Source organism: Rissa tridactyla, chromosome 1 (genome assembly GCF_028500815.1).
Source record: "Rissa tridactyla isolate bRisTri1 chromosome 1, bRisTri1.patW.cur.20221130, whole genome shotgun sequence".
NCBI classification, from domain to species: Eukaryota; Metazoa; Chordata; class Aves; order Charadriiformes; family Laridae; genus Rissa; species Rissa tridactyla.
Window position 1 is genome coordinate 40212517 of NC_071466.1, and position 16716 is coordinate 40229232.

The 16716-nt window shown below is 35.4% G+C and overlaps 1 protein-coding gene across 1 annotated transcript in view; it reads right to left on the bottom strand.

Moving 5' to 3' along the window:
* The window catches only part of DIAPH3 (diaphanous related formin 3), a 245282-nt gene that overhangs the window by 42695 nt on the left and 185871 nt on the right, over window positions 1-16716 (bottom strand). Inside the window, exons 26-27 of the mRNA XM_054208736.1 lie at window positions 15224-15319; window positions 14742-14801 (exon numbers count right to left, since the gene is read on the bottom strand). Coding sequence (XP_054064711.1) covers window positions 14742-14801; window positions 15224-15319 — 156 coding nt within the window. The remainder of the gene's footprint in view (window positions 1-14741; window positions 14802-15223; window positions 15320-16716) is intronic.

Genomic DNA, 16716 nt, shown 5'->3' on the forward strand with positions numbered 1-16716 from the left:
TGTTTCCTTGAACTGCTGAAAATGTGCATCAACAGGAAAGAAATAAGTAATATTAATTGGAAAACTAATTTTGAAATAAACAGAATCCCAGGAAAATCACTGCTTCTGTTTGATTCTTGAAGTGATCCAGTGAGTTTCAAGGTTCACACAATTTTTGGTTAATAATTAATGGAATTTTATTTGCAAAAATGTAAAATGAAAACTAGTACAGAGACTTCCCATGAATACAAATTACAACAGAACATCTCTCGTGCATTGATCAGTAATGAGGTATTATATGCACTCCAATCATAAATCCCAGTGGAAAGTTTAACTGATAGAAGTTCTGTTGTTCGGTTGACTTAATAAGCCTGGACTGATTTACTGAGTAAATTGAAAGATATTTCAACTTTCTTTGGGTGAATTTATTCACTTCCACACACCACTTCGACACAAGTATAAGAACTAATATTAAATCCAACATGGCACTACTCAGTTTATATACCTCAAAGGTAAGAAACTCCTCAAAAGAAACGGGTAAAACATCCGTTCAAGTGTATGCTACTTTAGTTAAAAGGAGGAAGGATTTCAACATGTACTGAAAATGGCATAGGTTCAAAGCTCAACTTTAATTTCTTTGATAGACCAAACAAGAACATGTTAAAAGGACCTGTTAGAGAAGGTCCAAAGGAGGGCCACTAAGATGATCAAAGGGCTGGAACACTTCTCCTATGACAGGCTGAGAGAATTGGGGTTGTTCAGCCTGGAGAAGAGAAGGCTCCGGGGAGACCTTATAATGGCCTTCCAGTACCCAAAGGGGTCTATGGGAAAGATGGGGAGGGAGTCTTTATGAGGGAATGTAATGATAGGACAAGGTGTAACAGTTTCAAACTGAGAGAGGGGAGATTTAGACTAGATATTAGCAAGAAATTCTTTACTGTGAGGGTGGTGAGGCACTGGAAGAGGTTGCCCAGGGAAGCTGTGGATGTCCCATCCCTAGAAGCGTTCAAGTCCAGGCTGGATGGGGCTTTGAGCAGCCTGGTCTAGTGGGAGGTGTCCCTGCCCAGGGCAGGGGGGTTGGAACTAGGTGATCTTTAAGGTTCCTTCCAACTCTAACCATTCTATGATTCTATGACCTGAAATACTAACTATGATACTTTCAATACTATGTGGTGTGCGGACCACCAAACTCTTTTTGTCCCGAAGAGATGCAACAGAAGTTGGTATTGCAGAGAAGCACTGTGCTTCAACGAATGAAACAATTTAAGGGCAATATATTATTTTAGTTTTTCTAGCTCTTGCCAGTATACCTCATGCAAGTGTACCAAGTACACCATTAGCTCCAAAATCTGAAAATCTTGTTTAGGGCAGCAATGCTGCAGTATTTTCTGAATATAAAGTGGACTTCTCCACTAGCACGCTCGTCACATTCCAAGAAAACTAACAGATTATAAAACTTTACTGCACTCTATTTGGTTTTTAAAGGTGGACAATTTGATGTAAAGAGAATTCCACATTAATAACAAAAAAAAAAAATAAAATTAAGGCTGAAATCTGCAAGTGAAGCCAAGAGCACAAGGCAGTGGAGTGTGCCCTTTACTACTAATACACACATTGGCAGCTTAAAAAGAGCTTTCCTATTTCTCATATTTTCCTACTGTTCTCCCCAACTTGTTCAGTTTAGCTTTGACAAAACTAGACCTTGGAAGATTAATTTTAGTCAAACTTTATTTCCATATAAAATGCAGTTAGCATTCCTGTTAAAAAGTGTTCTTGACCAAATAAGTTTTCTTATCACTTGCAGAAATGTATTACTTATTGCAAACATTTAAACAACTTTCACTATGTCAATGCAGGCTAAGGGAATAAAGACTTGCAAACTAAAAATACAAAGTAACTCCTGTGTTTGTTTTGTTGTGTTGTTTTTTTTTTAAGTGGGCTAAATTAAAAGCAGAGAAGTGCTAAGTATAGGAGAATATACCCTGCAACTACCCACTGTACTAGCATTGTAGAAGCACAGGTGAAGAGAACCTTGTTGGATTGTACGGTGCAATATTAGAACTAGCAGTTCTTAAAGTGCATCTTATATCAATTTCTGAGGAAATCCAGATTCTGTGTGTGACACAACGTTTTGGATGGGAGATCTGAGCATATGATGTTTGAACTCAACCCCACCACCTTTCCCTCAGATCCTTAAAAGAATGTGAACAGTATAGCTATTCCATTTAAAACTATTTTACAAAGTTTGGACATTAAGTACATTAAGTTATTGCTGACCTGCCTCTCATTTAGCTTTCTCTTAAGCAAGCTAAACCATAATTTTTAATGCATTCTTTTGTACTTTCAGTTATTAGAAAAATAACACTCAAAATACTTTGTGTTCTATAGTTTTCCCAGAAAAGATTACCTGGAAATCCCTTTGCAGCCTTTCTGGTTGCTTAGTTCCTTCAACATGCACAATTTCACCAAAGCTTTACGACTAATGTGAGTGTAGAAGATTTCTATAATAAGTGATATTCTCATTTAGGCCACAGTGCATTTTACAGCTTATTGGTACAGGTCAAAAATGCCCCTTTTATTAGGCTAAATCTGCAGTTACAGACTGAAGTAGGAGTAAAATGTTTTATATACTACAGTTAAGTGGTACTGTTGAATGTTCTAATGTAGTACAGCACTGATAGATGAGTAAGAAAGATGGGCTTAGAATAAGGAAGCGACAAGATGTGGCTGGGAACAAGAAAAACTATCATTAGGTATCACTCATACGGCTTCAGAAATAACTGGAAAGGAAGAAAAAAAGATCCATGAAGGAAGATCAGACCCCAAACTAAGAAATTAGGATACAGCTAGTATGATTCTCAATTCAAGACACAGTCATTAACAGTTTAATTTTTTAAACTTTTAATAATGAAGACAAACCTTTTTTTAATTGATTGTCATTGTAAAGTGGAAAAGGGAAAAAAAAAATTCCACTTCAGCATCCTTTTTTTCTGTCCCATAGGAAGCAACTATTTCAAATAATAAGATTCATATATTTTTGACCCACTGAAACAAACCCAGCATTTTATAATAGGAGATCTCACTACATAACACACTTTCAATAAAATGATCTTGGCGCAACTGCTGTTAGGTGGATAAACAGAGGCTGGGTAAACTCAGCAGAGAGTAATTGGCTGTGTCCTGTTTCCAGTCTGCGGCTGGCAACAGAGAAAGAACAGACGTAACGCACCGGGGTAAGCTTGGAGACTGATTAGTCAGGAAGCTATTGCTAAAGGCAGCAAGAGTAGGAGCTATCCCAAGAGCTCTCTCACAGCAGTTTTCTCTGCCCTGTGAGACACAACTGGAAATCCCTTAATGCACTCTGCCCTTCATTTATTTTTGCTACTGGACATTTGAGAGCATTTAAGAACGTTACTTTTTTGAGTAGTTGCCTGATGATGGATCACACAGAATTAAAACGATTTTATATTTCTTAGGGAAAGGGGAAGACTACCATCTACAGTACAATTATAAAACTAGGTATTATCTGATAGCAAAGTACTTTTTATTCTGTGCTGAATAGCCAGAACAGAGTTTGCAACTACTCACGCATCAATCCTGATTTACTCTTTATGCTGAAATTATGAACTTGTCTTGCATATCAGGAAGGCTCCATAACTTAAAGCCATGTCCTGATTCATTTACTTTTAATCCAGCTAGTCTGATGAAACATTAGTACACCTAAAAATATTATCATTGCAGCTAGAAGTATAATATAAATTACACAAACACATTCTATAGTAAAGGGAAAGAGCTCAGTATCAAAGTACTAGAATTTGGAAGCATGAGGAAGTTGGCTAAGCAAATCTGATGCAAATGTTTATATATATGAACTGTAAGAGAATTACTTCCCTTCCCCCCCACCCCCGCCCCCCCGAACTTGTATCATCCATTACCTAGGACAGAAGATACTAATTTAAAGAGCAGCTATTCAAGCTATTGTTTTATCTTCAGTGTTGAGTGTGCTGAGCCAAGTTTTATTAACTTTATTATAGACAGAGAATTAAAACATGGAGAAACCTTTTCAGGTCTCTCAGCCTCAAGCACTTTGAATTAGAGGTCTGAACTCATTGAGTATTAACAATTTATGTAAGCTAACTCCTCTGTAAGATGGGTACGTCCCTCTCTCTTGCCACTATAAACAGCTTAAGCTCCGTAAATTGTATGTCTGTATGTATGAGGTATTTTACCTCTTCATGAGATTAAATACATACATTAATTTTGGGAGATCAGTTAAAATGCTCGATACCTGATATCCCAGAGTAATTAACATTATAAAGCACTTTATGTGTTTAGTGCTTTGATCCTACAGTTTTCACTGCAGTCGTAGATGTTTGGTACATCTGTAAAGCAGACCCTGTAGATCTCAGCCTAAGAACCAAACAACGTAAATAGGGAAAAAACTCAAACAACTCAAAATCAAAGCCAACGAACCTCCTCCCTGACAGAATGCTCCAGGACCAGAAGAAAGGATAGGGCACTGTACCAGCTTCTAGCATTTCTTTTTGATGTAGGTCTCATTTAATCTCCTTTTTTTAAACACTGACCAATATTTAAGAGGGTCCTCTCCAAGCTCCTCCATCAGCCTAATTTGGCATTGTGTTCATATGGGTTATCAGCAGGTTCGGACTCATTGGATTGACTCATGCAGTTCTTGAGCTAATGATGGTGGAGTGGAAGATCAGATATCATAAAGTTTACTTTATCATGGAGAAAATGGATCAATGAAAATATTTATATTTTAGAACACCAGTATATAAAGTATGTAAAGTATATAAAGTCTCCCTTCTCTGGTAATGACAGCAATAAAAGGCACCCACTGAAATAAGAATAGATCCTCAGATAAATTTCTCAAGAGACAGTTCTTATGGGAACAGAAATCAATTTTGGCAAGTACCTGAAGTATCTGAGGAGGATTCTCTACTTTTGAAAATAAGGAAACATTAAAAAAAATAAAAATCACCAAACGTAATTATGACGACAGTAAAAACCAAACAAACCCACAACCTCATACAAAGCTATAAAAGCAATAGAAGCCTTTATGTATTGCTTATGTTTTAATAGAGTATACATTCTGATCCCTATGTAGCCTATCAGTCTCCACCTTGAAGACTCACTTCTCTGGCTAACACACCTGTAGTATCTCAAACCACTGCCTCTCAGTTAAGGTACATACAGATTTCTTCTGCTGTTAACAAATTCAGCTACCAAACTAAAAGACCAGTAAAATTTAGGTGCCAAAGTCAACCTGGGTAATGAAAAGTCTCACTCAGCTGTGTTTAAGCCAGGTTCATCCATATTTCATTATTCCCTCAGGGAGAGGACTTAAACCATGTTTTCCATATTCCTGGAAAGTTCCCTGCTGTTCATTAGCTACTCTGCTCACAGATTTTCACTATAAATAGCAAATGTTACCGAGTGTAGTGATGCAAACACTCATATTGAATGGGGAAGGCTGATGATGATTCCTGCCACAAAAATCCAGCGACTGAAGTAAAATGCAAACCATGACCTGGAAGCTCTAACCTTGAAAATATCAGCCTGTCAGCTTGTGTTATGTTAGGCAGGCATTTGCCAACAAATAGTTTACCTGTGGTTCTATTACGCTCTTTTATCCAAGATGTTCATACCAAACCAGTGGTGGTTTCGTTCCATTCCATGCACCAAATACCTATATTATTAATACAATCTTTTCCATTTCCCACTATTACAACTTATTTTTTTGTGAAGTAGAAATTCCTGTCATATTTTAGATAAAACAAACTGTAAATAAATTGAGCAAAGTGGGATGCATATCCTGTTTTCAGATTATTTAAAATCATTTCCCTCTTTTTGCTTACGAAAATCAATTATCAGAAAATGTTGTCTTTCTAGCCAGTATAGGTTCCCAAATGGCAGGCAAGAACTCAAGTGACAAATTGATTCTAGATGTAAATATACATAAACATACATATTAAATTAGTTAATTCAGATTTTAGAAATGGAAAATAAACTTATGAAAAGATTGCTCATTATGACAGTGCATCCTACTTTTCTATGATTCAAGGCTTGTTATAATTCTTGCACACAGTTTCTGAAACTGCACAGCTCCATTACGTGCTGTACACAGATACCCATATTTGTTTTGAAACCCCAAAACTGGGTTGCGATACCCAAACTTGTTCCTGGCCTAAAAGCTATGCTACTTCAAGTAGACAAAGTAGCCTGTCCAGAGCTAATTCGAGTATCTGTATGTGCACTGTATTGTAACGTACCACGTACACTCATCTCTTTTCAACGGGCTTAAAGGCTAAGAGAACAGATAAAAGGAAAAAACTGTGGAATAATTATTTGCCCATGCTGAAAATCTGCTGAGATCTCATTCCATTCCCCTGTTTATGACACTAAGTATTCTTGATGTTATCTTTTCAATTTCTTATTTTATCATTTTGCTATGCCACAAGGAGAGAGAAAATCAAGGACTGTAAGTTTGAATACAATGTAGAATAAATTCACTCTTAGTTTTCTGTACCTCAGTTTTTTAGATTTTTTTTTTAAACCTAAGGCAAATATGGTCAGACTTGTTGCTTCAGATAACAGTTTTTTTCTTTGATTCCTCTATATGGAGTTAGATAAATATCATGAGACAACAGTACATGAGAAAAACTCTTTCCCTCAATAAAATAAAATCCTCACCATTACAAAGTCTTCTTTTTAAGATATCATGACAAAATATTGTAACAGAAAGACCATGCTACTAACAAGACATTGTTACAGTCTTTCAAAGAAAGAAAGAGTATGTATTATCAATCCTGTTTTTTGCAAATCTGCTAGGAAATTGCATGGACTTTGAGTAACTTTTCTTTTTCATTAAAATAATCTTGCCTTAAAAAGGTTTTTTTTAAAAAAAAAAACATTACCATGTCAAGAACAAGGGTCAAACTATTTTACAGTGTATACTGAAAGGGAATAGATTCTTGATTGGCCAGTGTCTTCCAAAATCCAAATATTCTTTCCTTCAACTATAGCTTCTCACCTTGGATTTGTAAGCTACATCAACATAAGAAAAGAGGAGTTACAGTCCCAACTACTTCACACTAGTCCGGATCATTCAATATAAGTTTGGCTACCATCTTTCCTTCTGCCATTCATGTGACAGCTGCATTTGCCCCCTATATTTCCTTCCTTTACCACTCATGATCTCTAAGTTTGAGCCACAAAGAAAATGTATCTTGAGGCTTCTGATTATTTTGCTGGGTGATTGATGCAGATTTTGCCTTAGGCACATATGACGGAAATACACAAGACTCATCTATTTTTGGAATGAAACAAAGATGATACTGCATTTATCAAGTAACTTACAGACACAACCACCAGTTCTGGTTCAACTTAAATGCCAATTTCCCTTTAAAGTATTCCAAAACTTGAAAGTGAAGCTTCCAACTGTTTCTACCCCAACAAAGGGAAGAAGCTGCAAGATACCCTTGTTTTCCCTGCATCTATTTTATGTCCTTTATTTGTATCAGTGCATTGGCTTATAATGAAAAAAATCAGGCAGAAGCATAACTCCAGCATTTACTTTACACTGTACATTTTTGTTCTCTTGCAACAGCCACGTAGGAAAAAAAATGAAACTAAATTCTCCCAAAGGAGGAAAAAAACCACAGAACATTAAGGGAACACATTCACTTACATGGCAAAGAAAGACGAATTAACAAGTGTGCTTAAAGAATTTTATGAGCAATGTTTTGTGCTTTCTCTAGACCTTTTGAATTACTGACTCAACAATGGTGCATTGGCCAGACATCACTTGAGTCACAGAACAGACTCAGGTAAGGGCTGATACACTGTTTGCTTCCATCTCAGGTTTTGTCCCCAGTGGAGTCTTCTAACCAAAGAAAACTCATTTCTAATGTGTAGCTGAGGAGATTTCCCTACCCAATATTTCACCTTATTTTTAAAGAATGATACCCCTTTTAAGAAGATATATATGCATACAACAATATAAAGAGAATTATGGCTGTTGTTTGGTCAATAGATACATCAATTATTCTATTTGGAACAGAGTTCTTAAAGCCTTTGAAGAAAGAGGCAGGAGTTTAGATACTACTTGTTCTGAAGGTTCAGAAAACAGAAGCGAAAGAGTCTGGTAAATTTACACTTAAAATCTTGTTTAACAAATATGGAAGGGACTTGAAAAGTATTCTGAGAAGTGAGAGAACCTCTTTGCTGTACAGATCAACTCAGTAATTGTCTTTGAATGGGAAGTTCTGTGTGACTAAACAATGAAAAGACAAATACGGGTAAACTGTTGGTAATTTACAGCTCCCTTCACAGTTTTAAGATTGTCCACTGATGCATATTCAGAAGACTGCTTTGAATATATAACTTGCCTGCTGTAGCTTTTGGAAATCTGGTTACCTAGCTAGACAATTATGAAGCTGACATTTAATGTATGTGCAATTATGGAATATACAGTGTCACTGCTTTCAAATGTCACCTCTTTGGCACAGTTCTTATCTTGCAGAAAATGTCCCTGCCTCCCTTGAGAGAAGCAGTCTTATTCAACTAGCACCGATGAACACTGGCGAGATATTTACAAAAGCAATTAGCTCTTTTGAGTGCCTAATTTGACATCTTCAAAGGGCCCCACTTTAGGAATGAAGTTGTCAAACCTCTAGGGAATAAGCCCCATTATAAGGCCCACCTTCTCTCAAGGTGGCACCTAAAGTTTTTTACTCTTCAAAAGGTTTGGTTCTTTTTCTTGTCTGTATTATGTTCACATAACTTTCTTTATATGATAAGACACAGAATGGAGGATATGGGCTAAAGTTGACAGTGTGTGTTTGGCTTACACTAAGGGCAAGTTAAGTTTCGTTTTCTATCTATACCAATATTTCACAGTTCTAATATGCATTTACTATTAATTTGAAGTACCCCTTTCCACGCTTAACAAAGCTTAAATGCCAGAGTATCTGGCATTTAAAAATAAATAATTAAACAATGGAGTGTTTTATACCTCTCTTTATGTCAGTCTTTATAATAAAGTTACTTTGTTGGAAAGGCTCTGAAAAAAAAATAATCAAAATTTCTCATTTTTCATCAGAAACTCTTCTCTCTGGCTGTCATCCCTTCTGACTTGAATACTTCCTCTGCTCAACATTAAATTATGAGAGAGGGAGATCACTAGAAAAAGATCCTAAAAAACTGTATCAAAATTAATCTTATTCCTAGATGTATTGGAATGTAAATTCTTCAGGGCTGCCTCTGTGAGAGACTGTATGTATATACAGCTATGGCAATGCAGTTCTAAACAAAAAAAAATAAAAATGAGTAAACTCACTTTTCTTTTCTGGATTTTTCTTTTTTATACATGCAAAATTGACTCTTGTGGTCACCGTTCCTTTGAACTCTGCTGTCTGCTCTAGGAAAAAACTCTTTATTATAAACAGTGCAGATGGTTTCAGGGGAATTATTTCTGTTAGAATAAGCAGCAATTTTACTTGACCTACGAAGTCAATATTGAAGTGAAGCTTTGGTCTTAAAATGTGAACAGCAGAACTATGTGTTGTTTTTTTTTAATAGAAATCCTATTAAAAGTTTTAATTTCATAACTGCGCCTACAGATATTCCAAGTCTTCTGCCAAGGAAACTTGTCTATTGCATAAAAGTTCACAAAGCGTTACAAAAATTTTCTCCACCAGAGGTACAAACACTGTTGTTTTTAGATCACGTACAGAAAGAAGAAGAGGCAAACATGCACAGTGCCTTCAAAACAGTATGTACCATGAAGAACTGGCAGTGCTCAAGAATGCATCTTTACTACTAACACCTACTGGGTAAAAAGTTATCTTCACATTTTCTTCAGTGTTAGGCATTTCCTAATGTTCACTACATACTGTTGTGGAAAAGACAGCAACATACACAGACTTAAGAAGAAAAAAAAAAAAAAAGGTAAAATTTGGTTGAAACGTCAGTCATAGTTTGCTGTCATATACAGCAATGATGAAATAAAATAGTGACCTCTAAGTGGTCGCACTGTCGGTTTCAAGAATTAAGATGAGCCTGAGCTCATTGTCAGCTATGATTGTCAAAAATAAGGTAGCAGACACTAATGTGAACCTCAGATGACAGTTCTGTTATGAATAAGAGATGAAAAAAACCCAAGGAATATGAGAAAAGGGTTTTCTTCTGCTTAATTGGGACCAGAATGACATTGCTTGACATGGATTTTATTTAACAGAGGTGTTTAAAATGCTTCAGGCTAAACGTGACATGAAAATTATTCTATTGTTTATAGATTTACTCGACAAACAGCTATAGTAATTAAGACTATCTCTTACCATGGAAGTTTGATTTGAATATAGAAACAAGACCTTGTTGTTACCTTTGGAGGTATAGTCCACAACACAATTACTGATTGTAGTGGAAAGATTTCTTTCAATCTTTGCAGTCTCAAAAAGCAATCTGTATTTTTTTTACCTGCATTTTATTATAGCTTTTCTTTACTCGCAGCATTTTGAATACAATCTACTTGTAAAAAAAATTAAAAAATAAATCACTTTCTGCTGCATTTGAGGTATACACACTCGCAATCAAAGCTGCATCTCAAATTTGTACTCATGCATTTCAGATAACATTACCTTGGCTAATGTTACTGCAAATAAACGCGTAGCCATAGCAGCAGGGAACTTGGTGCAGGCTGCAAAGCCTGACCGACAACTTAGTGAATAATGCAGGTTTCTGTGCTGCAGTGGGCTCTGTGCTGCCTTGGATATGCTGCTATGTGTATTTGAACTCAACTAGCTTGAAATAAATGTGGGAGCGGCAAATATGCCTTGACTGTTGCTGTAAATAACTGATAAACCCAGATCAGCCACGCCTATTAGCTGCTTGAAATGATCTTCTAATGTGCAAAATCTTGATCATTGAAAATTAAGTGCTTTTTTTCTGCTCCATAAATAAAATAAAAAAGCTCCCCTGAATCAAAATCTTACCAAAATACAACACTAAAGCTGTACTAATACTCCATTTGTGTCATACAGTGCTCTGTATGACAGCAAAAGCATATACCACAATATTTACTGCAGTTTATGGCTCTCTGCAGTCAAAGCAAGCTGTAACATTAACAAATAGTTCTGAACATACACGTAATTCAGTTGTTAATTTAAAAATACAAAGCACCATGAATGGAAACAAAGGAAATAAATATACCAATCATATCTATGTCAACAAAAATCAAGTGAAAATGATTTGTATTCTTAAGGTATTAGAACATTTCCAAGATCTAGAAATTCCAAATGCGTATTATTTCTATTAGTTATGCAGCAGGGCTTCTCCTCAGCAAGAAATTATCTGACTTGATGGGCCTTGTCACAAGCAGAAAAAATACGATTGGCAATTCTGATCACAGAAATAGAGTAAATTCAAACTTGACAAAAACCACATACCATGTTAGAAAAAGGCAATCTGTTCAATAAAAGAAGACTGCAGTAGGACTGAAAATAAAATAACACGCCCAAGAGGCTACCCTGGGATGCATCATGAGAACCAATAGTCCTTTTTTTTATTGGCTGAACACTACCAGAGCTTTCTGGGGAGCTCAACAGGTCATGAAGAGAAAAATGGCTAGCATTCCACTAAATTTACTGTTCTTCCTTTTCTTTCTTAAGCAGCCCATTTAGTTAAAAGAAACAATTTCAGTTCTCAGTTCTAGAGCTAATCAGCTTTGGCTTGCTCCTCTGTATCAAGTGATAGTTTGGTATCTTGAGCAGCATCTTACTGAGGATGACAATGGCAATCGTTAGAGACATTTCCTTCCTGCTTCTATTTATATTACAGCTATGGAGAAAGTGTGCTTTCTAGCTGGATTTCTCTCCCATGCCATCCTCTGTGAGACACGAAGCCACTACTCTTTAGTTCCCACCTATGCTTGGGTCTGATTTGTATTCCACATTTTGAGAGAAATATCTTTAATCATAAAGACTAAAACAGTTTTTATTCGTTTGCTTGTTTTTGTTTTGTTTGGAAACAGAAAAGATTGTCTAGAACTTGATGGCATTGGCCCAACAGAGATTGCTACAGCCTGAAAGATTCAGAGGACAGACGCTTCAAGTCATGGTTTGTAATTCTTTTTGACTGCATGATGAGTCAAAGTTCATCCTAGGTACGAATCTGCAGTGGGTATTAATAAAGTATATCTACTATAAGTGAGTCGGTTAGTCTCATCAGAAGCAGCAGTAACAAAATCAGTTAACATAAACAGGCAAAACCAGTACAAAAGCAAACAACTAAAGTGCCTGAATTGCTGCTTGATGACTTCATCGTTCTCCATGCATTTTAAGCTTTGAGTAAGCCAGTGGTTTTTTTGCTACAATACAAAATTTAGCATCCATTTGAAATTTTAGGTTGGGGAAAAAGAACAAATCAATGAAAGACCAAGTCAATACTTCCGCCATACCCCAATTTTTCTGAAGTGGGCTGAAATCACAGACTTCTTGCTTACACAGTGTGTATGTGGTAAACCATTATATACAGTATTCACCATTTACTATACACATGGACATAGAAAGAATAGGTTATTGCATGCATCCATATTAGATATTAAGTGCAAGAAAAAAATATAGAGAGGATAATACTGAAAAAACCCCAAACCTGTCATTATACATTGTTGAACTCAGAAACAGAAAATTAAAGAAATTTTACCATTATAATTCTAGTTTTGACTGGCCACATCATTAAGATCAATGAGATTATTTCTTTGATACTCAGGGTCTATCATTCTTTCTAGATAGTATGCAACTTAATTTCTGATTTCCTAATAACAAAATAAATTATTAAAAGCAAATTCACAACTTACCTACACAGACTTAGAATAGCAAAAAAAAAAAGTTCACCTCGAAGATGAACTCGGAGCAACCAATGACTATATAGTTCTATCAAAAAGCCAAAAAAGGCTTTGATAAGCGAACTCACCATAACCTACACCAAGTTTAGCGCTCTGTTTGGATCAAGATAGAAAAATGTAATATGTAGATATTGTGACAAGTGTCAACAAATCAACAACATACTAATGAATTCCTTAAAAGCAAGCTCAGAGTTGTATTATCTTGTTCCTGAACTAACAAAACAGGTGCAAGAAAAGCTGAATTCATTTTGAAATGTCTTAGAATCAGATTGTCTCAAAATGTTCTATGGAAAAACTGACTTTGGTAAAAAGAACAAAAAAATCCAAGAGTTTACTTTTGCTCTTCTCTCCAAATCAAATGTCTGAACTTCAAATTTCAGTACCAAATTATATCCATCTGATGTACAAATCAGTCCCCAGGTTAGACCAAGATTTTGCAGAATTAAAATCTTGAGTGTTGGTGGTTTTTTCTTGTTTGTTTTTGATGTTTTGTTTTTAACCTGAAACATAAAACGTGTCTCTAACATTTGTCCAAAAGCAGTCCAAATGCATTTAGTTTGAAAACGGGAAACTACACTGTCTGTCCACAAACAGATAGATATATAGAACGATAGAATGGGTTGAAAAGAAGCAACATTCAACACAATTGTTCTTAGAAGCAGAAACACTTATAGGATAAATTCATATGTGCTTTATAGTCATTATTCAAATATCAATATGTTATTTGCTAGACAAGCACCTGTCAAATATACTTGATTTTTCTTTCAGCCAATTCCTATAAGTGAATTAATTATCTTTAAACTGTCCTTCCAGCTCTATTTTCTTTAAATTTGTGTTTAATAATGCCACATTCCGCATGTTCTTTTTTTTGCTATAGACACTTAAGAAAAAAACACTTAAACATAAGGTGTAATTAATAACGTCAATTTGATGGCATCTGCTTTATAAACTCTGCGGTGCATTTAAATACCAAAGGCTAATGCATTCTGCTTACAAAATTAAGAAAGGAGATTTTTTTTTTTCCCTTAAGTTTCAATAAAAAATTTTCTTTACTGGAGGCACTACATATATAAACTTTTTCCTGAGACCGCTAGTTACGAGCCACTGAAAACAGTCACTCTGGACTTCTCAAGCTTAATTAAAACACAGCTAATATAATAATATTCTATAGATTGACTAACAAACAAAGCTAAAAAGCACCCATGCCCCCACTGTAACTTCTCACATATGAGCGAGTCCTACTGATTATGGTGAGATAGTTGAGGAGTTTATGAATAAACATATGAATAAGACTCATGCTTAAAATTTGGAGAAATATTGTGCCATGAAGTAACCAATTAATTCACTATAACTTTGCCGATACAACATCACTTTTGATTTATACTGGTAAATGATAGCTTAAACCATTCCAGCTATAGTATCAAGAAAAACAAAATAAAGAAAAACAGAATGAATCCAACAAGTTCACTGATTTGGTATCATAAACATGTAGTAACATTTAAAATGTTACACAACCTCCGCTTTCTATTATAGTTTCATAATCCATTAAAAAATCCCTGCATAATTGTTCTTAAGGATTATAAAGGTACTACATTTAAAACCATAGCCAAATTTTAAATGAATAAAAACCCCACAAAAGACAGAAGTGCTTTGCAAAGTAATCAATAAGTAGAGTTCCAGGATGTAATATTCAGGTGAATCTTAAAAAGCAGGTTTAATACAGTTTCAGTATTCCACTAATGTAGAAAACTGGAAAAAAATCACAGCAGTCTTTTGAAAGCACAGATCAACTACATAAGCTAAGAAGAGCATGCAATTCATGAATATGGTTCATTACCATGGTTACAAGCTTTCAGCACAGGCCGTTGTGTGGCTGGACTCAGATTTTGTGGTATGTCTGCAAAAGCAAGGAAACAATGGAAATAAAACACATATCTGAAAATTACTGGAGTATTTTAACATTACTAAGTAGAATTATTTAGAAGTTAGATATTTCTAAGAGTAAACTGACAGTTATATAGCAGTAAAATGATTTGATTCTCTTATGGGGCAAGATCACTTTTACTTCCCACATTCAACTATAAGCCCTAAAAAGTTAAAGTACATGTGGCTGCATCGAAGAGTCTTTTCATAATAATCAGGCTAAGTTCAGTAAATTAATCTCCAACGTACTACTGACATCAGTAAAACAGCTTTAACATCCCTGAAAACCGCCACTGCAAGAAAGAATTAAACCCGACAGCATTTATGTTCTAGAGCATTGGACCCATTATGCTTTTAACTTTCTCTGGAAAATAAAATGTAAAATAGAATATTCACCTTTAGGCCTTGGTGTCCTTTTCCTTCGGTCCCGAAAAGCTGCACCTGACTGCAAGGCCTCCAACAGGCTATCCATCACTCCAGTCTCCTCACCTTCTGTAAAGGAGAGAGAAGGAACCTTCTAGGTTACCATAGCAATATCAAAGCATAAATAATAACAACAATAAACAACAATAATAAAAGTTATTAATGGTATTATTAAAACTATTTATTTCCGATTTAGACCAGGGTTTTAACATTCACAGTTTGTTCTCTTGCAATTAATCACAACAGATTTGGTCTTCTATACATTGAACTAGGCCAAATTTTATTCCATTCATTTCACATTCCTCTTTCTCTATACTGAGAGTCAAGCATAGTTTTAAATGAAATGTCATTTCACTCATATTTTCATTTCAGTACCCTTTTGCAACTGCAAATAATCAGTTTCATGTCATCTTTCAAGAGCTGTCCCTTGAATGATTTGCTATATTAGACAAGAGATCATTTCAGTTATTGTTATAAAAAGTTGAAATTGTTTCTCAGCAGGAAGCTGAGTGCACAATATTGGACTGGATAGGATAGAGAGTGATATCCATAGGTAGCTTTAATCAAAAGCCATTTTCCCTTCATATTTAATAACCTCTGGCCAATATTAAATAATTGATGCAGTTCAGGAAAATTCTACTCATCGTATTACACATGTACGTATAATATCCCCTGAAAGAATTATGAAAGTTACTATGAGATTATAATTAAATTCAAGCATTAAATGCCCTATTTTTATTTCCTCAAATAAACACATCAGAAAATGTTAGATTTTTGAACCTGGTTAACCCCTTGTGCCTACGCCCGAGAGGACAAAGAACACAACTCTGGGGATTTATTGTATGACAAAAAATCACCACAGAGGAATAAAGAATTACATCATAAAAATCTCATTATGCCTCACTGGGCAAAACTCCCTAGATCAACACACACCTTGGATACAGTCAGACACATCACATGATTCTGCAGTTATTGCAAAAAGCAAATATTCAAATCAGGTTCTAATCTACCTGATGGGGAGAATGAGATGCCATGCTACTAATTTAAGGAATTCTGAAGGTGCTGGACTGCAAGTAAGGAGGCAAGGTAACCTTCCAGACCTGAATATGGGGGAAAATTATTATAGAAAATGTTGCTTTCCAACACTATTTCTATTTGTTTCCCGCCTTTAAAGAAACTTCATCTTTCAATAAGCTTTAAAGAATTCCAGCATCTTTCTAAGGCAAGTGGTTTCAAGGGCAACAAAAATAAGTCAGACAAAAAAAGCTCAAAGCCGTCAAATCAGCATGGGCTAAATCATGAATATGACGTTCTAGAAACAACATTTTTACTTTCATTATTCTACCGCTAAGTCAAGAGTTGAATCTCATTTAGCTTCTGAGAACCCTAAGACTGCATATCATTTAAAAGCAGAAGAGGAAAGCATAACAAAAAGAGGTACAAGATTTTAGGAACCGAAATATGCA